Source organism: Acipenser ruthenus, chromosome 3 (genome assembly GCF_902713425.1).
Source record: "Acipenser ruthenus chromosome 3, fAciRut3.2 maternal haplotype, whole genome shotgun sequence".
Taxonomy (NCBI): domain Eukaryota; kingdom Metazoa; phylum Chordata; class Actinopteri; order Acipenseriformes; family Acipenseridae; genus Acipenser; species Acipenser ruthenus.
Window position 1 is genome coordinate 51520448 of NC_081191.1, and position 27036 is coordinate 51547483.

Here is a 27036-nt window from a genome sequence, read left to right on the forward strand (position 1 = left end):
CCTTTTCTTGGTGGTTGCTCTACTGTGCGGAGGAATGTTGTCTTTTGTGTGTAATGTTTTGATGGAACTGGTGGCAACTTATTGATCATGTTACGCTTGTCTTCCAATGCTAAGGCCAAACATCGCAGCACCTGGTCATGGCGCCAAGTAAACCGTCCTTGGCTAAGAGCCACCTTACATCCTGTCAAAATGTGCCTTAATGTTGCAGGTGATGAAGACAGAGGACATGAGGGATCCTCTCCTACCCAGAGGTTTATGTTCTGTGGTGATGGGAGAACATCATATGTTGACCTGATGAGGAAACTGATCCTGCTCTGTTCCATTGACCATAGGTCTTGCCAGCCAATCTTGCGTTGTTCCACACTCTCCCATCTCATCGATTCTCCCTGCTTGGTCTGGGAAACAGCCTTTACGCACCTCATCCTCTCCTCCTGCTTTTGCACCTCGTTGACTACCAGCTTCCTCCGTTGAGCTGGGGCTGCCTTGTGCCATGTAGGAGGAGCTGAACTGAGACCAAGACCCCCTCTTCCATGCTGAACTTGCCCCATGATATCACCAATTCGAAGGGCAGCCTTTGCATCCTCCACAGCTTTCTTTGCCACCCACTTTCTTCCAGTTTTCAACACAGGTGCTGCCTCCCTTACGCATTTGTCACGTGACTCTACTAATGTCATTTCCAGCCAGACCTTGGCACACTTAAACTCCTCGGTTAGAGCAGAGACTGGTAGCTGCAGTATTCCTTTACCATAAAGTCCCACTCTGTTGAGGCAGCGTGGAACTCCTAACCATTTCCTGATGTATGAACTGATTAAAGCTTCCAGCTTCTCTACTGTTGTCATAGAAACCTCGTACACAGTCAGTGGCCACAGCAGCCTCGGCAGTAGACCAAACTGAAAGCACCAGAGTTTTTGTTTGCCTGGTAAAGCGCCGCTGTCTATGCTCTTCAACCCTTCCACTGCTTGTTGTCTAACTTCTCCCACACAAACTTTGTCCTTTAGGTCCACGTCGTACCATCTCCCAAGACTTTTCACTGGCTTCTCAGACATTGTTGGTATTGCCTCACCATTAATGAAGAATATTTATCTACTACTTTACCTTTAATTACAGAGATGCTCCTTGATTTAGTGGGCTTGAATTGCATTTGTGCCCATACAATGTTATTGGTTAATTTGCCCAATAACTAATTAGTGCAGGCTATTTAACAGAAACAGCATTCCGATTTAACAGAAACAGAGTAAAACTGGAGAGAAATACTATGTTTGAAGTAAATTGAAGCAGAATAATTTAACTAAAATAAGTGTTTGTAGTTGTTTATGGTTTTACTGTAATAAAAATAGAAGTCTTGTTACAGGAAGACTGTAAAGGCAGAAAATGAGCATCTAGTTTAATTGGCTTGAGAATATGTTCACAGTCAAGTTTCTTATTAGAAAAAGAGGTAAACTTGATTTAGAAGCAGTCCTTAAGCTAAACACAGGTATTCTAATCTAATTGAAACAGAATATAAGTGTAAAGGTTTTACTGTAATAGAAAACAGAAGTATTATAACAGAAAAACTGGTAAGTCTAAAAAATGTTGTATAAACTGTGACCTAATTAAAAACCATTGGTAGATGCATGAAGCTACAAGCTCTTATCAGTAGACTTACTGGAAAAGACCCCTCGGCTTTTGCCTGCATGTGTGAGGCAGCATTACACCTTCAGAGATAAAGGGAAATGAGTATTGGCATTCAAAACAGGATTTTGCTGGTGAGACGTTGCCTTCAGTTCAAGTTTTTTTGCTCTATATAAACTGTTATATTTCACAAACGACAAGTACTGCATAGTACAAGAAAACAAGTAAATGATCTTACTCTCATTACATCATTATGTTATCTATAAAATGAATAAGAGCTTAGTTGTAAAATTAGGATGTAAGCTTTTTCTTATTAGTTTACATATCGATGTGGGCAGTTTCTTAAGTCCGGCCAAGGCAATGGATTTGGGAAAGTGCTTACAGTCGAAGTTTCTTATTAATTAAAGTAACTCTGGTTAGAAAGTGGGCCTCTTCAAATTCTTATGTATTGGTTGTCAAGGTCTGTTGAAGAATTCAGAAGTCTCTGCCTTCGAAGACAGCTCTTGTCTATATTTATATTCTACACAAAACTTCCATATATTGTGAGGTAAGCATAATCTTGAATTTATATCTCACTTATATTGAAGCATGGCTGTATGGATAGGAATTATATTTTAGCAATAGAGAGTGTAGATGCTTTAGGACTTTTAGCGGTGGCCGTTTATTAGCGTTTTGCATGTCTTGCCCAAGGGCAGCATATGTTATAACCATAATTGTTTGAAGTATTAACGCTGTTAAAGTTGTTGAGTCACTGAATCACCCAGATTGCCTATCAGCTGGGATCCGACATGGTCTGTAACCATTCAGTCCATTTTTAAGCATTTAATAAACCGAAGGAGAACTAATACTGCTCGGATTCATTAAAACGTCAAATTGAATGGGTCAGCATGATTATTCTTGATTTAAAGGTTGTCTAATCAGCACATGAACTACGCACTTTAGGGTGTGAACCATCTGTATATCTCCCTGTTAGCCTCCCCTGGGTTCTCTGATCAAGAACCAAAGCAGTGCTTGAAGTGACACCATGGAGAGTGCAGAACTACATTGGAAGAAACTAACTGGTGGGATTACAACAGAGGGTGCACCATATATGACTGAGCTAAGGAGTGGATTGGCTAGCAGACTGCTGGAAAAAATTAAAGAAAGAACTTCAGTAAAGAAAAGTACCCATTTTCTTACACTTGATTCTGCATCAACAGGCATTATGTGGAAAAGTTGCAGAATTAGAACACATAATGAGCATTCTTATCAAGTGTGTGAGAAAAGCTTATCAGTATCTTTTTTTCAGTGCTGTTAAAAAAGTTCTATTTTGGAATACAAGTTAAATATTGAGCATTATACTTTGAAATCTTTTTTTATACTGTTGAGATTTCCACTGAAAGTAAAATACTCTTATTTCCTCCATTATATTACATTTGTGATATTGAGGTTTTTTTTGTCAGTGTTAAGAACATAAGAACATAAGAATGTTTACAAACGAGAGGAGGCCATTCAGCCCATCTTGCTCGTTTGGTTGTTAGTAGCTTATTGATCCCAGAATCTCATCAAGCAGCTTCTTGAGGGATCCCAGGGTATCAGATTCAATAACATTAATGAGGAGTTGTTTTCTTACCCTCACAATTCTCTGTGTAAAAAAGTGCTTCCTATTTTCTGTTCTGAATGCCCCTTTATCTAATGTCCATTTGTGACCCCTGGTCCTTGTTTCTTTTTTCAGGTAAATAAAAGTCCCCTGGGTTGACATTGTCTATACCTTTTAGGATTTTGAATGTTTGACTCATTTTATCACCAAACTCCTCAATAATGCGATCCAAGTCATTATTTTATTACTATAACATCTCAAAAAGCTCTGCAAATGTCCGTGATATTCTTTGAGCGCTGGATGCGATACCTTTTAGGATTTTGAATGCTTGAATCAGATCACTATGTAGTCTTCTTTGTTCAAGACTGAATAGATTCAATTCTTGTAGCCTGTCTGCATACGACATGACTTTTAAACCCGGGATAATTCTGGTCGCTCTTCTTTCTAGAGCAGAATATCCTTTTTGTAACGAGGTGACCAGAACTGAACACAATATTCTAGGTGAGGTCTTACTAATGCATTGTAAAGTTTTAACATTACTTCCCTTGATTTAAATTCAACACTTCTCACAATATATCCGAGCATCTTGTTGGCCTTTTTTATAGCTTCCCCACATTGTCTAGATCAGGGGTGCCCAATCCTGGTCCTGGAGAGCCGATGTCCCTCCTGGCTTTTGTTGCAACTGTGCCCTACATTACTTAATTGGACCAATCAAGCCCTTATTAGAAGCTTAATGGGTCCAATTAATCAATTTAGTGTACAGTTTGAACAAAAACCAGGAGGGCATCGGCCCTCCAGGACCAGGATTGGGCACCCCTGGTCTAGATGAAGACATTTCTGAGTCAACATAAACTCCTAGATCTTTTTCATAGATCCCTTCTTCAATTTCAGTATCTCCCATATGATATTTATAATGCACATTTTTATTGCCTGCGTGCAGTACTTTACACTTTTCTCTATTAAATGTAATTTGCCATGTGTCTGCCCAGTTCTGAATGCTGTCTAGATCATTTTGAATGACCTTTGCTGCTGCAAGTGTTTGCCACTCCTCCTATTTTTGTGTCATCTGCAAATTTAAGTTTGCTTACTATAGCAGAATCTGCGTTCAGTTTGAGAATTAATCTTTTATGCAGGACTTTGTCAAAAGCTTTCTGGAAATCTAAATAAACCATGTCGTATGCTTTGCAATTATCCATTGTCGATGTTGCATCCTCAAAAAAATCAAGCAGGTTAGTTAGACACGATCTCCCTTTCCTAAAACCATGCTGTCTCCCAGGATATTGTTCCCATATAGGTAATTTTCCATTTTAGATCTTATTATAGTTTCCATAAGTTTACATATAATAGAAGTCAGGCTTATTGGTCTGTAGTTACCTGGTTCGGTTTTGTCTCCCTTTTTGTTGATCGGTATTAAGTTTGCTATTTTCCAGTCTTTCGGTACAACCCCTGTGTCAAGAGACTGTTGCATGATCTTGATTAGTGGTTTGTAAGTAACTTCTTTCATTTCTTTGAGTACTATTGGGAGGATCTCATCCGGCCCAGGGGATTTGTTTATTTTAAGAGCTCCTAGTCCCTTTAACACTTCTGCCTCTGTTATGCTAAAGTTATTTAAAAGTGGATAGGAACAGGTCGACATGTGGGGCATGTTGTCTGTGTCCTCCTTTGTTAACAATGAACGCCCCCAAAATACTGTTTACACGAGCAGAGAACAGCATCAAGAGAGAGAATCCACGTGTCATCGTGTGTTACGGAAATGGTTATTAAAGATCTGATTTGCTGATGGATAGTGCCTGCTTTTTTAATACTTTGTTTTAGTGTTGTCGCCCACACTGCTTTTCACACATCATCTGAAGTGAACCACAAGCTTGTTCCCAAAAGTATTACAGCCTGTTGTATCTTGCATAATCTGTGCCAGGACCTTAAGGAGGTGTTCAGGGAAGCAGAGGAACAGCTACCTCAACCTCCAGCAAGAATTGCACAACAGTGATATGAAGAGGGTCCTGCTATTAGAGAGGCACTGCTATCTTTATTTTTGTAACCTGACGGTGTACTTTTATTTTGAATCACATTTTTGTTTCATTAGCTTATTTTGTTTCTCTTTATACCAAATATAGCATCCTCATTTGCACTGTACTTGTATGACTGCTTCTGCTTAATAAAGAATTGGAATATTGAGTAGTATTGTTGATTCCCAAGAAATATGTTGTGAACATTCCACACCACATTTTATTTTGAGAGTGGGTTAAACAATGTTCATGTTGTGCATTGTATCAAGCTGTCTTATCATATCCTCTTCCCTTATAGATATTAAGACCCGAGCCTCTTCATCGCTCCAACGGACGTAAGTGGAGGATGGACACGGGTTTTGCTTAGACATAAGTAACAAGGAGAAATTGCATTGGATTGCAATGGAGAAATTGCATATAGTTATACACATTTAAACATAGTACTTAGTAGTACTTTACAATAAAGACGTTTTGACAGTTGTTTGGAAAGCTATTTGCAAGTGTATTCTGAAGTACTGTACAGTAGCTGTAACCACTACTGAATTCACAAACCAACGATGCAGTTTATCAAACATTTTTAGTAATAGTTTTAAACAGAAACTTGGTAACTACAATCTGTATGATACTTTACAAACACATTTAGATCCGTGTATGATTAGCATTATGCAAAGTTCTAGGGGAAGACGGAGAAGACAGTGGGGTTATCTGCTACATCAATCTTGATAAAGGAAATACTGCAAACAAAACATTAATTTCCCTGCTGCCATCTTTGGACCATGGTAATGTACGTATTCCCATGTGACTTTTATAGCAGTTTTAGGAAAGGACTTGACCGAGCTAATTAACCTTTTCACGAAAAACTCATGTTTACATGTGTAAGTGGCCGTTGATTTCACGAGCATTTCCTGGTATGTCACAAGAAATTGAGACCTTCACAGTAAAATACTGAGACCGTTTTTTTGGAATTTGGAACATTTTCACGAGTTTTCCCTGCCAAGTTTCACGAACATTGTCCATTCACGTGAAACAAACCAACATGTAAACAGGCCTGTTGATATTTAATGGTTTGTAAATATCGAATTGATTGAAAAGATGAGAACAAATCAATCTATATTTTCCTGTGGGAAACTCCATTATGAAATCAATTCATTATTACATAATACTGGTGCCTCCAACATATACTGAGGAATTGTAAGTTTATAGATAGGCATGTGTGAATACATTGAAGTTCAATAAGCTACTAACAACCAAACAAGCAAGATGGGCCAAACAAGCATAGGAGCTCCAAATGCTGTGGAGCTCCTATACTTTAATGCAGCCATAAAAACATAAAAAAAACAGTTTATTACATTTGTCATTTTGCAGATGGCACAAATGAATCTTGGAAAGAAGGAGGCTTCAACCCCTCCAGTTACAGCAGTAGTGGCTACTGGAGCTGGAATGCCCCTAGTGACCAGTCCAACCCATCCACCCCTTCTCCACCCCTGTCGACTGACAGTTGCAAACCCTTCCACTTCCCCAGCCAGCCAGATGATGGTATTGACGAAGTAGATGCAAGCAACCTGTTGTTCGACGAACCAATTCCCAGGAAAAGAAAGGTTGGTGTGCTTGTCTACCTACAATAAATTAAATGTATGTGCTTTTAGTTTATTTATTTTCTTTTAAAGAGGATTTTCCATTGTGCATATAAAAAAACCCTTTTTTCTTAAGTTTCCTTTTACATTACTCTGATAAAAGTTTATCAGCTTAATAAACGTTTTACCTTCCTATTACTTTATGACCCATTCTTTCAGTATCTGGATTAAATATTAAAACAATTATATTGTAGCAATCTTGACAAAGATGCACCTATCAGGTCTGTAAATAAAGACAAGGCACATAGCTCAAGGACATTCTGCTCTTTATTAGGCAGCAGTCGCTAGCCTTACAGAGTTTCTGGGGAAGACCCTTCCCCATTAGAGCAATGTTGCTCACTGGATACAACAATGTAAATGAGAGATCAGTGACTTCAGACAACAGCTCAGCTCACTACACAGTCACATACACTCTGTAACGGTGACCACACACACACACACACATAACCAACCACCAAACTCTCACACGACAAATACTGGGGAACACATACAGAACAAGGGGAACAAGTGCTCTTCAACTATTTACATAAAACCTGTCTTTGGCTGCCAGGCCATCTCCCCAGAAGGCCCACTAGACGGCAAAACAGTGAGAGCACCGTCCAACTTTCTACAATATTCTGTTATCATGACTACTGCCAAATAGTACATACAGTACACCTCTATCCATTAAACCCACCAATGCTACCATATTATACTACTGAGGACTGAAAAAACGAATAGCACTGTCTGCTTGCAAAGTCAATGATCTGATCTAATATGGTTCAATAATCGAGCAATTTTAAAAGTACTGGAGTTACATCACACTATAAACTATGTATTCCTATACTTAGCACAATTAAATCCCCTGATTCTATTAAGAATAAAAGAAGTACACAAATGTGACATTACAAGCAGAAATAAAACATTTTAACAAATATTTTTATAAGCAAGCAGGTTCAGTATGGTTTTGTATACATGCACTCAAGACCTGTGCACATTACATACAGTAACTGGGTTATGCAGCATCTGTTGTGTTGGAAAGAAGACTTCATTTTTTGTTTCAACAAGTTCCGTTCGGAAGCAGTTTCAATTGCCTTTATTATTAAGTTGTAATCTAGAGTTACTTCAAAACTTGTAGATAAACTCAATCAATGTTGAAATGGTTCCAACGTTCATAGTTGTTGTTTTCAAATGCACACAACATCATCAGTTCAGTTAAAGTATAATCTTGTTTCAGTTGTTCATCAAAGTGTAATTGTTTGTTTTTTTTAATCTTAGCAAAGTGTTACGTTGTATAACACATTTTTTACTTCTTGAATGTAGATATTTCCTATACAAACTTACTTTTACTTCAATCTTAAAATCTTTGAAACATAATACTTATTCTGGAGATGTGGTCGTTGTTGAAAAACACAGTTGGAATGCAGCTGGTCTTCTTTGAAACACAGAGAGTTGCAGTTGCAGGTTGTGGAATCGATGGAATCGACATTGGCATTACGGTGCTTCAAATGGAGCCCCATCTCAGTGGTTACTTCATTGTGAGGTGAACAGAAATTATGGAATGACCTGCCCAGTACTGTAAGGGAAGCTGACTCGGCTGATGTTTTTAAATATCGATTTAAAAACACATTTCTACAATATTTTTCCTGTAAAGTGCTTTGAGATCCACCTGTATGAAGGGCGCTATATGATTTCCATTACACGAGAGTAGATGTTAAAACTTCATGCTGATTTGAACTCGGCTCTCGCCAAGATAAGCACCAACTAAGACGTAGCTTTACAGTAAACTAATGTGATCCATATGCGTCTCCATCCATTTATGTTTCCTTCCATATGATGATGTAGATATCCTTCTGTCTGGTGTTAATGGCTGAAGTGTAATGCTGGCTCCAGGGATCAGCTTATTTTGCCTCCCTGGCGCATCAGCACACACAACGGCTGCGATGCTGGCTCCAGGGATCAACCAAAGTGCGGCCTCCCCAGCGCATCAGCATGACAACCGTCTGGATTGAGCTAAGTAGGGTACATCTCTGGGGTTTTCAAGTGGGCACCTTCCATCCTCAGTGTTTCGTCGACTAGCCCACGACACCTCAAGAGGGCTCGACGGTGATTCTGGCGTCCCAGCATCACCCCCCTCCGTCCCCCACTCAACTCAGCCCAGCTTACTTACCTGTCCCCAGCCAGAATCTTTCCGTCTCAACCACAGCCAGTTGCTGCTCCTCTCTGCTGCTTCAGATAAGTTCTTCACTGTGCGACGCAACTCTTGGCCACTGAATCCGACGTCTCTGAGAAACCGGGTTGTAGAGTGTGCCACAAATCCTCGACAACCCACTTCCACTGGGTAAACCCGAACTCTCCATCCTCGCTGTTCCGCTTCAGTGGCTAGTTGAGCATACCGCAGTTTCTTCCTCTCATACGCCTCATCTACAGCGTCCTCCCATGGCACTGTTAACTCTACCAGGTGAACAAGGCGTGCTGATCCAGACCATAAGACAATATCTGGTCGAAGGTTAGTGGTGGCAATCTCAGGTGGAAAAATAAGCCGTTGACCAACATCTGCCAGCATATTCCAGTCTCTAGCAGCTTCCAGTTGTCCTGGGCGAGGATTGGTTTTAACACCTTTTCTTGGTGGTTGCTCTCCTGGGCGGAGGAATGTTGTCTTTTGTGTGTAATGTTTTGATGGAACAGGTGGCAACTTATTGGTCATGTTACGCTTGTCTTCCAATGCTAATGCCAAACATCGCAGCACCTGGTCATGGCGCCAAGTAAACCGTCCTTGGCTAAGAGCCACCTTACATCCTGTCAAAATGTGCCTTAATGTTGCAGGTGATGAACACAAAGGACATGAGGGATCCTCTCCTACCCAGAGGTTTAGGTTCTGTGGTGATGGGAGAACATCATATGTTGACCTGATGAGGAAACTGATCCTGCTCTGTTCCATTGACCATAGGTCTTGCCAGCCAATCTTGCGTTGTTCCACACTCTCCCATCTCATCCATTCTCCCTGTTTGGCCTGGGAAATGGCCTTTATACACCTCATCCTCTCCTCCTGCTTTTGCACCTCGTTGACTACCAGCTTCCTTCTTTGAGCTGGGGCCGCCTTGTGCCATGTAGGAGGAGTTGAACTGAAACCAAGACCCCCTCTTCCATGCTGAACTTGCCCCATGATATCACCAATTCGAAGGGCAGCCTTTGCATCTTCCACAGCTTTCTTTGCCGCCCACTTTCTTCCAGTTTTCAACACAGGTGCTGCCTCCCTTACGCATTTATCGCGTGACTCTACTAATGTCATTTCCAGTCTGACCTTGGCGCACTTAAACTCCTCGGTTAGAGCAGAGACTGGTAGCTGCAGTATTCCTTTACCATAAAGTCCCACTCTGCTGAGGCAGCGTGGAACTCCCAACCATTTCCTGATGTATGAACTGATTAAAGCTTCCAGCTTCTCTACTGTTGTCAAAGAAACCTCGTACACAGTCAGTGGCCACAGCAACCTCGGCAGTAGACCAAACTGAAAGCACCAGAGTTTTAGTTTACCTGGTAGAGCGCAGCTGTCTATGCTCTTCAACCCTTCCACTGCTTGTTGTCTAACTTCTCCCACACGAACTGTGTCCTTTAGATCCCCGTCGTACCATCTCCCAAGACTCTTCACTGGCTTCTCAGACACTGTTGGTATTGCCTCACCATTAATGAAGAATGTTTTATCTACTACTTTGCCTTTAATTATAGAGATGCTCCTTGATTTAGTGGGCTTGAATTGCATTCGTGCCCATTCAATGTTATTGGTTAATTTGCCCAATAATCGATTAGTGCAGGCTACTGTTGTAGTCATGGTTGTCATGTCATCCATGTATGCTCGAATTGGTGGTAGTCGCATTCCAGAAGCCAAGCGCTCTCCTCCTACTACCCATTTTGATGCCCTAATGATTACTTCCATTGCCATGGTAAAAGCCAGTGGAGAAATGGTGCATCCTGCCATTATTCCAACCTCTAGGCATTGCCATGTAGTGCTGAATTCTGAAGTTGAAAAACTGAATTGCAAATCTCCAAAGTAGGCTTTCACTAAATTTGTTATTGTCATCGGTACACTGAAAAAATCAAATGCTGACCAAAGTAGTTCATGTGGCACTGAACCATATGCATTAGCCAAATCCAGGAATGTCACATGGAGCTCCTTCCTCTCCTTTTTAGCTGATTGAATTTGTTGCCAGATCACATTGATGTGTTCTAAGCAACCTGGGAAACCTGGAATGCCCGCTTTTTGTATTGAAGTGTCAATGAAGCAGTTCTTTAATAGGTAAGCTGACAATCTCTGAGCAATAATGCTGAAGAAAATCTTGCCTTCTACGTTTAATAGGGAAATGGGACGAAACTGACTGATGCTTGTAGAATCTTTTTCTTTAGGTATAAAGACTCCACCTGCTCGGCGCCATGCTCTTGGTACAACCTGTTTTTCCCATGCCACTTTCATCAATTTCCACAGAATTCGTAGAACTCCTGAAGCACTCTTGTACACTCTGTACGGAACTCCATTAGGCCCTGGAGATGATGAAGCCCTTGCTTTTTTCACAGCTTGCTCTATTTCTTTCCACTTAGGTGCACAGTCCTCCATTTGGTATTCTGGTGGATTGATAGGTGGGATGTCTGACGGAATTGACATAGGCTCCTGCCTTTTTGAATCTGTATGCGTTTCCTCCAAATATCTCTCCAGCTCAACCTTAGATGCTTTTAGTGTGCCATTCTTCTCACTGGTGAATAACTTCTTTACAAATTTGAATGGGTCTTTATAAAAGTTAGCTCTCGCACGCTCCTTCTTTTTGTAGCGTTTCCGTAGGCGCTCAGCTCTGCGCAATGTTGCAAGCTTATCTTTTATGACCCTTTGTAAGAGATTGAGTCCCTCCTTCTGACTTTGTTCTGCTCTTCTCCATTGGTTCCTCAGCTGTCTCATTTCTCTAACTAAGCGTTCAATCTCCTGCTGCCGTCTAGACTTTCCAGGAATAGTTTGTACTTTTTCCTTCCTTTTTTCAACTCCAAACCTCTCACTTCCATATGCGTAGATAATGTCCCCAAATTTATCCAGCTTCTTTTCAACTGTTCCACTTAATCTTTCCAATGCAACGCAGAGATCTGTGTTTACTGTGTCCCATGCAGTTTTCTCACAAGCTCTTGGCCATTTAACTCCAGGCTTGTGCCCGTTGAGGTTCTTTTCTCTCTTAAGCTGGTTTGTCTGACCGGGTTCACAAGGATCATTAGGTTCATCAGTAACTGTGTCCATGCAAGTCCTCCTCACATCTATGACAGGGGTGCTGATATCCTGCGAACTGTGGTTTGCTTCCTGTCGCTGGATTTCATTCGACTGACTTGACTGACTTCGTAAGAAGTACTGATCAATGCGAGGCCCTTGTCCCTTCTCCCTCAAGCATTTCATTCTCCCTTGATGAATCTTCAAACCCCTGACCGTTGTTGCCTTGCTCCAGCCGCAGACACAAACCTGGAGTTCCATGTCTTTGTTAACTGCAGATCTTGAACTAGTCTTTTGTGAAGTACTCTCCATACTCATATCCGTTTCCGTTCCTCAGTCGTTAACCGTGTTGTCCAACGTTGAGTCATCTTCCGCCCCCGCTCTCGCAGACTCTAGGGGTATTTTTCTCTTTAATTTCTTAGAAGCCTTGGGCGGGTGTCTCCAGCATCCTGTAAACACAGAGCTGGATACTGCCGACAAGGGTAGCTAACCCTTACCAGCCCCAATGGGGTCTCTTTCCTCCTGTCAGCTGTCTCTCCAGGCTGTCACAAGGTCTTTCCCTTGTTGCCAGCTGCACTATTCACAGCAGTCACTGGACGTATCCAGATCTTCATGATTTCCATTACACGAGAGTAGATGTTAAAACTTCATGCTGATTTGAACTCGGCTCTCGCCAAGATAAGCACCAACTAAGACGTAGCTTTACAGTAAACTAATGTAAGTAAGTATAAATACACTTTGATTTGATTTGATTTTACTATTTAGCATTATTTGACTGTTTTAGTTATTTTGAATACTTTTAACTATTTTATCATTACAATTACTGTTATCAATTTATTTGTTTTTTCTTTTATTTCTTCATGTAAAGCACTTTGTGGCGGCTCTCGTTAAAGGCACTATACACAAATAAAGATTGATTTTATAGATATATACTGCCCAAAGAGGAGTTTACTTTGATGATCCAATCCCTTCCGGGTAAATCAGGTAGCTAATCCCTGACTGAAATCAATCCTTTCATTCAGAATTTGAATGACACAAGCAATCTGCGTCATCAACACAAGCAGGAGAGAGAGATATAACAGCAAAACAGTAATATATTTATAGAACAAACCTTCATTTTGTTCTAACTGTAGTTCTATTGCTCATAGAAGGATAAACATTTCAGTTTCATTCTCCTAACTAAAGTATCGTTACAAACATGTTAAACATGTTATACAGCAATTAAAGTAAAATATTTTAAGAATTAAATTAACCCTTGCAGATGGCCCATTTATAATTTCAGATGAATTCGTCTGATGTAATTGCACACAATGCTGTGACAAGTAGGGATCTGAATGCAGTAGGGATTCAAGGAAATGCATGCACATGGATTAGGGAGTGGTTAACGTAGAAAACAGAAAATACTGATTAAACCTCAAAATGGAGCGAGGTAACCATCCTATTCCTAATCTACATTAATGACTTAAATTCTGGTATAGTAAGCAAACTTGTTAAATTTGCAGACGACACAAAAATAGGAGGAGTGGCAAACACCGTTGCAGCAGCAAAGGTCATTCAAAATTATCTAGACAGCATTCAGAACTGGGCAGACACATGGCAAATAAGAAGGAATCTATGAAAAAGACCTAAGAATTTATGTTGACTCCAAAGTGTCTTCATCTAGACAATGTGGGGCAGCTATAAAAAAGGCCAACAAAATGCTCGGATATATTGTGAAAAATGTTGAATTTAAATCAAGGGAAGTAATGTTAAAACTTTACATTGCATTAGTAAGACCTCATCTAGAATATTGTGTTCAGTTCTGGTCACCTCATTACAAAAAGGATATTGCTGCTCTTGAAAGAGTGCAAAGAAGAACAACCAGAAATATCCCGGGTTTAAAAGGCATGTCGTATGCAGACAGGCTACAAGAATCTATTCAGTCTTGAACAAAGAAGACTACGCGGTGATCTGATTCAAGCATTCAAAATTCCAAAAGGTATTGACAATGTCGACCCAAGGGCAAGGGACTTTTTCGACCTGAAAAAGAAACAAGGACCAGGGGTCACAAATAGAGATTAGATAAAGGGGCATCAGAACAGAAAACAGGAGATACTTTTTTACACAGAACTGTGGGTCAGGAACCAACTCCCCAATAATGTTGTTGAAGCTGACACCCTGGGATCCTTCAAGAAGCTGCTTGATGAGATTCTGGGATCAATAAGCTACTAACAACCAAAAGAGCAAGATGGGCCAAATGGCCTCCCCTGGTTTGTAAACTTTCTTATGTTCTTATGTTCTTAAGTATTACCTTTTTTCAAATAAGCATAAAAAACTTAATCAGACTTCAAACAATCAACAAAGCTGCAGTTAGTCTGGTCTGCAGGTCAAGATCGATAGTTTATTGCATTTTTCAAGTGTGTTCAAGTACAAAGAATTACCTGACAGAATACTAAATTGCCCAAAATGTTTATATACAAACAAAACATTTACTGTAGTGAAATATCTGAAATATGTTCATGATGAAGACAATACGTCAAAACGCATAAGCTTCATTTAGTTTTTAGTTCACTCCAGCGCGCTGACCACGCCCCCGATCCGCGGGGCACCCACTTCCTGTTTGGTGATGATCAGTCAGCGCGCTGGCCCCACCCCTCTCTCCGGCCTGCCTCGTTACAATATGTTTAAATATTTTATGGACTTTTTAAGCATTTTTCTGAAAATAAGTTGTTGAAATCTGTTTGTTGCTCAGACATTATTCATATTCTAACATCTGTATGTACATAAGTATACTGATGATATTTGTTATGAATTAAAAATATTTTTAAAGCAATTAAAAAAAGAGAAAAATGTGCATGTTTTTTCTACTTGTTTTTGCTTTCTGTTTGGTGTAACCCTTGGTATTTCCAGGTTCTAAGGTAGAACACTCTATTCTTTAAATGAGTATATACACTAATTCACATAAGCTAAAACCCTGCCAATCAGTCTCAAAAAGGTAAAAACATACACCTGTCAAACAATTTTGTGTAAAATCAACACTATACATGATATTAAAACAATTCTTTCAGATTCTAGTTCCTGCGGTTTATAGCTACCACTGATAACATATCTTACTTTAAGTAGGAGATCAGTAAATTACACTTATGAGGACATTTCTAAAGAAAAATAAATGTTCAAGTGGATTATTAAACTTTCTTTTCACATTCAAACTAGGTCAATGTAGGGTATAATTTGTCATAGAATAAAACCATTATATAGTTAGTAAACTGCAGAACAATAGAAATGTACTGTAAACTAAGTAGATCTTTGGTCTGATACAAGCCCTACAGAATTCTCACAATACACAAAGGGTTAAAACACAGTAAACATTCCCATATTATTGGCAAAACGTACTTAAACAACTCTTAAACTTGCGTCCACAAGATTTGTTATTAAAATGATTCTAAAACCATTTTTTTTTTCAATTATCTTTTACAATAAGGAAATTAGTAATTTCTTATTAATTGTAACAGTTCATTTCATGGGGTGGGGGGTCATGGCACCTTGTGTCCACCAGGTGTCGCACTTCTTAACACTTTATAGGAAGAAAATTGTATAGTGGCTTTCAGACATTCTTAATTAACAAATAAGAATGAGCTTAGTTTGTTTAGACCAGACATGCAGGTCAGCACTGCAGGTAATCTCAACTATTCCCTAATTTAACCCTTTGCAGTCCATTTATTAAGTGCGTGTCAGGCGCGTCAGGTCCAATTTATTTTCACACCCACAGTTAATTTTAGACGTGCTGTTTAAAAGTATTTTTTTTCCACAGTCAAACGGGTTTAAAAGGCCCTGCATATCAACAAAGCACTCACTAGGCATCTCCAGCCCCGCCCCACCCTTTCGTTCGCTATAGCTTTCACCTATGCTAAGAAATAAATAATAATAATAATAATAATAGTCGTACATACCGATCAATCATCTCCTGATCACTCGTTTTATCACCAAACTCCTCAATAATGCGATCCAAGTCATTATTTTATTACTATAACATCTCAAAAAAGCTCAGCAAATGTCTGTGATATTCTCTGTGCGCTGATTCAGTATCAGCCAGCTTGTTTCCTTATGACCACCCCTATCTGATGCCAGGGGCAAGTATGACTATTCATGAGATACGCCTTTTAATTTTTTTTTTATCGGCTTGTCTCGGCTCCTGTCGCTCCCACTCGGCCATTGAATGGTTTTCTCGGCTTTTTCCGGAGAAAAAACGACTAGAAACCTATTTTTTGCGTCTTTTTGATGATGTTGGACAGGGTCCGACATTGGACCGGATACGAATAATTGCAATGTCGGACCAGGTCCGACATAGGACCGCAAAGGGTTAAATCTTTACTAATATCTAGTCCTTTGAAGTAGATCTAGAGAATGTTAAGGGGGGGAAGGAAGGAAGGGGAAGACAAACTTAGTTAACATCACACAGCATCTAATTCCCATAGTTTGAAAATACAAAATACATACAATTACAAGTACAAATTTCTCCCACAGGGGTTAAAGGTGGTTTTATAGGTAGCTAACTGTGTTTCTTTAAATCAAGTATTATTTCTGTTCAAGTAACACTGCTTAAATTCTTTCCTTTACAGAACTCCATGAAAGTGATGTTTAAATGCTTGTGGAAGAACTGCGGGAAAGTTCTGAGCACAGCTACAGGAATCCATAAGCACATTTGTACTGTGCACTTGGGGTAAGGAAGCACTCAGACTCTGTTGTGAAGTTAATGCTACAGCATACATTTTACTTAATTTGATTCATAGGCCAATGTGACAGAGAAAGAATGAATCTTCGTTATAAATCTCCCTCCCGACCTGTGAGGTTGATGCATAAAGGGAACAGAGTGCCCTGGACTGGATGGTCGGACAATTAATTCCAAGGGTTAGGTGGAAGTCGGCCATCTAGAATGGGGCGGAACTACAGTACACCAAGTCATAAGACACATGGTGTCAGAACACAGGATGGATAACTCTACACTATTGGCGCTGCTGGAGGTGCTGGATAGCAGATGGGAGGTTGAGGAGAGAAGGAGAGGTACATGGCTCTAATCAAGAGGGTTGGTATCGCGATGTTGCCCCATGCACCAACGGGACCCGTGATGACAGTCCCAAAAGCATGGGTACAGAAAATAACGGCGGATGATGACCAGGAAGCCTACCTGGTCGCGTTTGAGCGGTGATAGCCAAAGGAGTTCTGGGCTAGCCAGCTGGGACCCTGCTTGATCGGAGAAACCCAAGCAGCCTACCAGGCCATGACAGACACCGACACCGTCCAATACAACCTGGTAAAGCAAGCCATTCTTTGCCGCCTGAACATCACGGAGGAGACACACAGAAGACTGGCATATAGATGGGCGAGGCTATCGTCACAGAGCAGTTTTGCCATGTGGTCGGCACCGAAACCCAGGCATGGATATGGCGCCACAACCCTGACAACCTGGAAGATGCTGTGAAAATGTCAGAGGATTTCTAAGACTCCCTGGTCTCCACCAAGACGGGCCTACTCACCGCTCCAGCCCAACGGAGCAGCTGTGCATCACTTCCTCTCTCAGCTCCACCACCACTGGGACCAGGACCGAGACCTCCTAGACCGCCGACTCCAATGGGTCACCTTGCCTCCCTTCCATGGAGGTCAAGGTTGGCCCACAGCTGGGGTAGACCAGAATACCAGCAACAGGACAGATACTTAACCTTGGCTCCCTCTGCCCCTCCTATTTGTTTCAGATGCCAATAACCGGGACACCTCGCCAGGTCATGCCCATCCACGATGGAGCGTGATGTGGCAGCTTGTTATTTGGCATCAGAAGCAGCAAAGTGGAAATGGTCGGGAGGGGCCTTGTGTTGTTGATGTGGTTATAGGGAAAGTGAAAACCCATGCATTAGTGGACACAGGGTGTGAGCAGACCTTAATTCGAACGGCTGTCTTGGGGAGTATGTCGTGGCAGCCACAAGGCAAGGTGGCTATCTCCTGTATCCATGGAGACATGGCGACATACTCCGTACTAAAAGTATATTTGTCGGTAGGCCTGATTAAAGGTCACCTGGTAGTAGGGGTGGCAGAAGGGATGGCGGAAAGAGTGCAAAGAAGAGCAACCAGAATTATCCCGGGTTTAAAAGGCATGTCGTATGCAGGCAGACTAAAATAATTGAATCTATTCAGTCTTGAACAAAGAAGACTACGCGTGATCGGATTCAGGCATTCAAAATTCTAAAAGGTACAGATAATGTCGACCCAAGGGACTTTTTTGACCTGAAAAAAGAAACAAGGACCAGGGGTCACAAATGGAGATTAGATAAAGGGGCATTCAGAACAGAAAATAGGAGGCACTTTTTTACACAGAGAATTGTGAGGGTCTGGAACCAACTACCCAGTGATGTTGTTGAAGCTGACACCCTGGGATCCTTCAATAAGCTGCTTGAGGGAGCATCAATGAGACGTGGCTGGGGTCTGGTGGGAGAATGCTCTGATGGTAACTAATGCCAATCAAAGGGAGTTGGTACGTAGTGTGACCGAGAAGGCGAGGTTACTGGGCCATCCAGGACAGAGGCTACTCCAACCCCTCTCAATATACCAGACATGTGGGCCTCAAGCACGGACCTAGTGTGGGGCCAAAACAACGACCCCACACTGGTGCACATTTGGGAACAGGTCCGGTCTTTTGAAGGTAAGGATGTTGAAAGCGCTGGGGTGCTAGTATATCTGCACTTCATTATCAAGAGGCAATTATTACATAGAGTAAACTAACAGCCTGTAACACAATTGATGGTTCCCCCATCTTGTCAGCTCTAGGTCATGAGGCTGGCACATGATATCCCTTTTGCGGGGCACCTCAGAGCTGATAAAACAAGCATATTGGCTCGATTTTATTGGGTAGGGCTTCATAAAGAAGTGTCGACATATGTAGCCACATGCCCAGACTGCCAGAGTAGAGCCAGGTCGAGTGTGCTCCGCCCCTTTGGTCCCACTGCCACTAATTTCCACTCCCTTTGAGTGCATTGCACTGGACATAGTGGGCCCTTCTGATTCCAGGTGTATGCATATATTTCTGGTGGTAGATTATGCAACCGGAAGCAGTTCCATTGAGGTCCACTAGTGCAGCTGCAATAGCCAAGGAACAAGTGCAGATTATGTCTGAGTAGGGATCCCCAAAGAGATACTGACTGATCATGGAACTAACTTCCTGTCTAATATGTTACAGCAAGTGTACAAAATATTAAAAATACATCCCATCAGGACATCTGTTTATCATCCACAGACAGATGATTTGGTGGAACGCTTTAACCAGATCTTATAGCAGATGCTGAGATGATTTGTGAGCCAAGAGCAAAAACATTGGGCAACGCTTCTCCCCTACCTCCTTTTTGCAGTGAGAGAGGTGCCTCAGAGTTCGACAGGGTTCTCCTCCTTCGAGCTCTTGTACAGCCAACAGCCTTGCGGCATCCTCGATCTGGTGAGAGAGGGGTGGGAAGAGCACAGATTTTATTATAATAAAAACGCACAAATTCTGACCTTTCGACCAGGAGACAAAGTAATGCTGCTTCTTCCCTAGTCGGAATCGAAACTGTGTGCTAAATTGCAGGGGCCATATGAGGTGATTCGGGCTATAGGAAAGGTAAATTATGAAATTAAGCAGCCTGATCGCCGCAATTAATGCAAAATTTATCATGTTAATTTGTGAAAGCCCTGGCAGGCAAGGGATGCCTTTTTTTTATAACCCCAGGTGAGGTAGAGGATGATTTAGGCCCCTGTCTAGAGGCTCCTAGCACCAGAGACATTCCAATGGGGGAACAGTTACTTCGAGATCAGAGAGCTGCGTAAGTTAATTGAGGAGTTCAGTGATGTTTTTTCTTGTCCGGTAGAACTAACATTGTTGAATATGCTATTGTCACTCCCCCAGGTGTCACAGTGCGAGAGAGACCTTACCGGATCCCAGAAAGTCAACAAGGTGGCGTTAGCAAAGAGGTACGGGTGATGCTCGAACTTGGGGTGATTTGAACCTTCCAGGAGCAAGTGGTGCAGTCCAATTGTAATAGTCGCCAAAAGGACCACTTCGGCGTTGATTTCAGTAAGGTAAACACTATTGCCAAGTTCGATGCCTACCCCATGCCTTGGGTCGACTAGCTTCTCAATAGACTGGGTACGGCTAGGTTCATCTCCACTTTGGACCTGACAAAGGGATACTGGCAGATCCCCTTAACCCACAGCTCTAGAGAGAAAACTACATTTTCAACTTCTGATGGTCTGTTCCATTTCTTAACTATGCCATTTGAGCTACATGTTGCACCTGCTGCCTTTCAGAGACTGATGGACCAGATCTTACACCCACATCGTGAGTATGTGGCAGTGTATATTGACGATGGGGTTATTTACAGCTCCACCTGGCGAGAGCATTTGACTAGGATTACGGCTGTCCTTCAGTCTCTAAGGGTAGCCCGGCTGACAGCCAACTTGAGAAAATGTACGTTTGCCAAAACAGAAACTCAATATTTGGGATTTATGATGGTAAATGGTCAGGTGAAACCCATTGCCACCAAAGTCCAGGCTTTGATGGACGAGGTAGTGAGGTCTCTACTGGGGTTGGCCGGTTATTACTGAAGATTCATCCCCGAGTATGCCACAGAGGTCAATCCCTTAGTTGACCTCACTAATAAGAGCACTCCAAATTTGATTAAGTGGTTAGGAGAATGTCAGGTTTTGATACTATCAAGCAGATACTTTGCCAGGCCCCCACTCATCACACCAGATTTTACCAAGAGATTCATCCTCCACACCGACGCTTCGTATGTTGGTCTGGGAGCGGTGTTGTCCCAAATGGTAGACGGAGTAGAACACCCCATCATGTACCTCAGTAAAAAGATGCTCCCTCGGGAGCGCAACTACTCCGTAATCGAAAAGGAGTGTTTGGCCATTAAATGGGTTACTCACTCTTTACGATACTACCTGCTCGGACATTTATTCAATCTCGTCACAGACCATGCCCCACTTAAGTGGTTAAGCACAATGAAGGACAGCAATGCCGGATAACTCGGTGGTATCTGGCATTACAGCCCTTCAGGTATCATATGATCCACCATGCAGGGAAACAACACCAAAATGTGGATTATTTTTCCCAGGAGGGGCAGTAATGGGGAAAGTAGATTCAGCCAAGTGTTCCTTCGGCTCCACTCTGAGCGGTGGGATATGTGACAGAGAAACAATGAATCTTGGTTATAAATCTCCCTCCCAACTTGTGAGGTTGCTGCGTAAAGGGAACAAAGTGCCCCGGACTGGATGGTCAGACAATTAATTCCAAGGGTTAGGTGGAAGTCAGCCATCTAGAAAGGGAGCGGTGCTACGGTACACCAAGTCATCACTCCAGATCATCACTCCAGATCTGTTCCTTTGTAATAGTAAAGAGAGTGTTTGATACCGTGTTTATTATTTCTGGACTCCACCCCATGTTTATTGAACTGTGCAATACACATCGTTGTGTATTGCCAGCCCTCCATTTCCTTACTGTTGTCATCAGACTTTGGATTATAAATAAATCACCATTTCACCAGTACTTTGTTGTTTGTCATTGTCTTGAGCACTGCAATGTACCTAACATCAGAAAATCAGTACTTTCTGCTTTGTATACTCCTGTAAACGTGTGCTTTCTGCTTTAAAGCCTATGTTGACAATTCATTCAATCCCTAGAAGTAATTGTGGCTAACAAGACAATTCCATAAATCCAACCAATTTTGCGCATCCATTAACTACAGATATTCAGTTTTTAAAGAAAAACATGTTATAACAAATATGTGTTTTCATTTTAAACAGACATCTGGTCCTACACTATGTTAAGGAAAATTCTCAGTTTTAATATCTTGCCTTCCAGAAAGTCTGTTTGTTACTGCTTTACTTCCTTGGTCATTTCACCCTAGCAGTGTTTTCTGAGTCAAAGCATGTAACTGGCTGACAGCATGCCATTCAACTGGGGAAGCAACAGGAAGAAGCCAGTGTAGTGTTGGGAACCCTCCAGGTGAAATGACCCAGGAAGTGCAAGACAGGCTTGGCTTGTAAACATATTTCTTGAACCTAGTGTATTCCTAGATATCATGTTTTAAAAAGAAAATACATGTTTGCTAGAACATGTGTTTCTTTCAAAAGTGCACATTTGAGACCTATATAATGTATGTATGTGCATGGCAAGGAACATTTATAATATTTTGTTAGCTACAATTGCTTAAAATAAGCAATACAATATGGTTCTATTATTATTCCACATATGTTACATACATGACTTTTAATGTAATTTGGAGGCTGTTCATGATGGTGCATGTTTAAGTTTTATCTTTAAAACTATGTATAGTACAGAAACCACTTGTGCTAGGGAAACAATGCAGATTCCATGTTTTGATTCTAAATTTATTTCCAGTCGCAGTTGTGACTCTGATTGCAGTGATGGTGAAGAGGATTTCTACTACACGGAGATTAAACTGAACACAGACTCGGTGGCTGATGGGCTGAGCAGCCTCTCTCCAGTCTCGCCATCCATGGTCTCCCCACCTCACATCGTTTCCAGCACAGAGCCTGGCCGTCCAGAGAGTATCTGTATGAGAAATGAGTCCAAGCTTACAACCCCGCTGAGCCGCTCAGCTCCCAGCACTCTCTACCTCGTACATGCAGATCATGCCTATCAGGTGAAGGTAAATTAGATTTTCAAGATAAATCTTTCTTTTGATTTTAAACACATGCTGACCAAAAGTTTTGGGTATTGTGACAGGATGGTGAACAAAACAGCGTCCGCTCAAGAGTTCAGTTTATCCAACAATGTGGAAGATTTATTTATTTACAGACTCGACAATAGAGACAGCAATTGCAGCAATTAGTAACCTCTCGTAGTGAGTAGTACACAGTTCAAAACAAAAATAACACAGAAACAGAAAATAAACAAACACAGACGTCCTGCTCTGTAAGCCTTCTCCTTCAGGTTGGTCTTACCCAGGCAATCCTTTTAGTCCTTGGTGTTGTTAAAAGTCCACAAATATAAAAGCAGTTAATCCTCTGCTGGAACAAAAGCAAACTTTGAATATCCAAATAAACACTGTTGTTATCGCTGCTGTCTCTCTCTCAGTCCCCACACACTAACCTCGAGCTCTCTGGTTGGTTCCCCTTTTATGTGCCCAGCCCCACCCTCTGATTAGCGGCACACCAATCCTAGTGATTTTGTTTAAACTCGCCTGTCAGTCACAGGTGAAGCTGTGCACATACCAACCACTGCCCCACACAAAGATGGCGCCCGTTCAAAACAGTGCTTCCGCCCTTGTCATGTCATGTTTGTGTGAGGCACCTGGGATTCGGTCACAGCCATCTAGCGTCTGGTATAGTGAATTACAGGACGGGATCACTTTACTCTGGTCACATACCCCCTCCCTCAGAGTGGAGCCGAAGGTACACTCGGACCTGCCTAGCCCTCCCCAATTCCCGCCCAGCCATGAGAAATAATCGGCTTGAAAGTGAAAGGGCTGGAATGCTAGGTACCACCGTGTTATCCTAGCATTGGAGTCCCTCATTGTATGTAACCATCTCAATGGGGCGTGGTCTGTGACCAGAGTAAAGCGACGTCCCAAGAGGTAGTATTTTAACGATTCTATTCCTTCTCAATTACTGAGTATCTGGTCTCCCGTTTTCTGCTAATGAACAGGATCGGGTGTTCTATTCCGTATACCTCTTGTGACAAGACCGCCCCCAGACCAACCTCCGAGGCGTCAGTCTGGAGGATGAATTCCCGCCTGAAATCCGGGGCACGTAGTGCCAGGGCTTGACTGAGACTCGCTTTTATAGACTATAGGGTTACTTGGCACAGCATTCCATTGCACTCTATTAGGAGCATTTTTCTTAGTGAGGTCAGTAAGGGGGACAGCCATGGTGGAAAAGTTCTTAATAAATCGCCGGTAAAAACTTGGGCTTTAGTCTTGGGAACCGGTGCTTCCAGCAAAGCCTGGACTTTTGAAATCATCGGTTTCAGTTGCCCATTACCCATTATAAACCCTAAATATTTGGTTTCGTCTATTCCAAATGCGCATTTTGCAATGTTCGCGGTGAGCCCGGCTTCTCTCAGAGATTGTAGGATGGCAGAAACTTTAGCAAGGTGTTCTTTCCAGGATGAACTATAAATAACCACATCATCAATATATACGCTGCCACGTACTCTTGATGAGGTAATAACACCCTGTCCATCAATCTTTGAAAGGTGGCCGGGGCACCATGAAGTCCAAACAGCATCGTGCGGAATTGGAAAAGACCAGCAGGTGTGGCGAATGCCGTTTTCTCCTGGGATTCCTTGGTCAGCGGGATCTGCCAATATCCTTTAGTCAAGTCCAGAGTAGTGATATATCGTGCTTGCCCCAATCGATCCAGAAGTTCATCCATCCGAGGCATGGGATGTGCATCAAACTTCGAGATAGCATTGACCCTCCTGAAATCGATGCAAAGCCGCAGCATGCCGGCAGGTTTCTTGACCGGCACAATTGGGCTGCACCAATCACTGTGGGACGGTTCAATGACCCCTCCTCTTTGATGGTGTCCCTCTGGTTCATAGGGATTTGGCACGCCCTATCCCGCACCCTGATACCTGGCAGAGAGAGAATAGCATGTTCAATTATGTAAGTCCTTCCAGGCACCTTAGAAAACACATCAGAGAAATTTTCCAACACCTGACTCATCTCCCTCTGCTGATCAGGGGTCAATTGCTCACCTAATGAGGGTACTTCTGTTCGCTCAAGCTCAACACAGGGTCCAAAGTCCTCCTCAGCTCCCTCTGAGGTTATAAAGTGAACTTCCCTTTCTATCCAGGTTTTGAGTAGATTTACATGGTATATTTGGGTTGGTTTGCGGCGCCCCGGCTGCCTGATCTCATAATTGACGGCCCAATTGATCTAATTACCTCAAATGGACCCTGCAAACAGTTTTGCCTCATTCGAGGGGAGTAATAACAACACCTTATCACCTGATCGAAAGGTCCAAATTAAGGCATTTTTGTTATATTGTCTTTCCTGGCATTCTTGAGCCGTTTTTAGATTGTCCTGGGCCACTTGACCAACCAATTCCAGGCGATCGCGAAGGTGTAGCACGTAACTGACTACATTTTTGGAAGTTAAATTTGGTTCTTCCCACCTCTCTCTAATCAGATCGAGAATACCTTGCGACCTTCTCCCATACAGTAACTCAAACAGGGAAAACCCAGTTGAGGACTGCGGTACCTCTCGACCTGCAAAGAGGAGATAAGGAAGTAATTTAACCCAATTCCACTGTTCTTGTTTAACAAAACGGCGCAACATCTTCTTTAAGGTCTGATTAAATCGTTTGACTAGCCCATCCGTCTGCGGATGATAAACAGGTCCGAATCGAACGTATTTTTAATAATTTACACAGCTGACATACAATCAGACATAAAGGAGGTGCCCTGATCAGTCAGTATTTCCTTCGGGATTCCCACTCTTGCAAACAGTTTGGCCAATTCATCTGCTATTGTTTTGGAATGCATGGAGCGCATAGGCACCACTTGGGGAGTTGCATAATCCATCACCACTAAAATATATCGGTATCCGCGATCGGCGGTCTCTAGCGGCCCTACTAATGCGTTCAAACGGTATGCCAACCACCGGCAGTGAGACCAACGGGGAGGGGAAAACTGATTTCGGAGCAACTAATTGGCAATCTGGGCATGCTTATGCATATTTCTGCACTTGCTCATATAGCCCGGGCCAGCAAAACCGGGCCAGAATTCGTTCCTGAGTCTTTTCGACCCCTAAGTGTCCCACAAAGAGAGGTCATGAGCTAATCTCATGACATTATGAAAAGGCTCAGGAACCAATAACTGTGTTACGGGCTGTCCTGTCCCGGCGGCCCGGGTTACTCTATATAGTAAGCGCCCGGCTATGATAAAGTGCGGAAAGGTTTCAGGTCTTGTACCTTCAATAACCTTCCCCTCAATGGATCTGACCTGCTCCCGAGCTGATCACTTTACTCTGTCACAGGTATTATTATTGTTTTTTAATGTGAAGGGATGTACTGATTCTTCTTTATTTATTTCAATTTGTATAGTTCCCAATTGTTTTACCTCTGATTTTCTACCTAATTTAGAATGTTCAATTACTTTCCCTCACTGCAGTAATATCCCACACACAGCTCAGGAGAACTGAAGGTCAGTGAGAGTCCTCCGATTCCACGACCAAACCAAGGAACTCGGCTGTGGATGACAGTGAGCCCTGCAGGTGTCCACTTGGGCTCACTTGACACGTGGCCAGTAGGGTCCACTGTAGTGCTATGAGGAGAAACAGCCTCTGCCGGTTTTGCCTCGCCAATGCGACATTCCTTTAGGAATCTCCAGACCGGTGACCGGTGACTTTGCACAGCCAAGATGCAAACTTGTGCTCCTTTGACTGCATGACTCACCCTGCACACTACGTGGTTAGATCCTTATTTACTGTAACAATGGAGGCCATTTAACCCTTAGCGGTCCATTTATTCAGCGCGTCTCAGGCACATCCGGTCCAATTTATTTTCACACGCGCAGTTTATTTTAGACGCACTGTTTAAATTTTTTTTCACAGTAAAACAGGTTTAAAAGGCACTGCATATCAAGAGGACACTCAGTACTGCATCTCCAGCCCCACCCCACCCCTTGTTCGCTTTTTTTTTCACATACCTCTACATAGTAGTGCATACCGATAAATCATCTCCTAATCACTCGTTTTATCATCAAACTCCTCAATAATGCAATCCAAGTCATTATTTTATTACTATAACATCTAAAAAAGCTCTACAAATGTCCGTGATATTCTTTGAGCGCTGGATGCGGAAGCAGCTATCTTGTTTGTTTATGTCCGTGTTATCATGCTAATTTGAACTCCGCTCTCGCCAAGATAAGCATTGCAGTAAACTAATGTGATCGATCTGCATCTCCATACATTTGCGTTTCTTTCCATCTGATGATGTAGATATCCTTCTGCCTGG

The 27036-nt window shown here is 42.2% G+C and overlaps 1 protein-coding gene and 1 long non-coding RNA gene across 3 annotated transcripts in view; one reads left to right on the top strand and one right to left on the bottom strand.

Annotated features, from left to right (window-relative positions):
• LOC117394605 (zinc finger protein 704-like) overlaps positions 1–27036 on the top strand; it is a 111778-nt gene that overhangs the window by 57295 nt on the left and 27447 nt on the right. For both annotated transcript variants that reach the window (XM_033992938.3, XM_059013571.1), the window contains exons 4-6: positions 6562–6794; positions 16647–16747; positions 22454–22724. In XM_033992938.3, coding sequence (XP_033848829.2) covers positions 6562–6794; positions 16647–16747; positions 22454–22724 — 605 coding nt within the window. The remainder of the gene's footprint in view (positions 1–6561; positions 6795–16646; positions 16748–22453; positions 22725–27036) is intronic.
• Positions 1–27036, bottom strand: part of LOC131720977 (uncharacterized) — a 68118-nt gene that overhangs the window by 5880 nt on the left and 35202 nt on the right. Inside the window, exon 4 of the long non-coding RNA XR_009319792.1 lies at positions 19409–19501. This is a non-coding gene — a long non-coding RNA (uncharacterized LOC131720977). The remainder of the gene's footprint in view (positions 1–19408; positions 19502–27036) is intronic.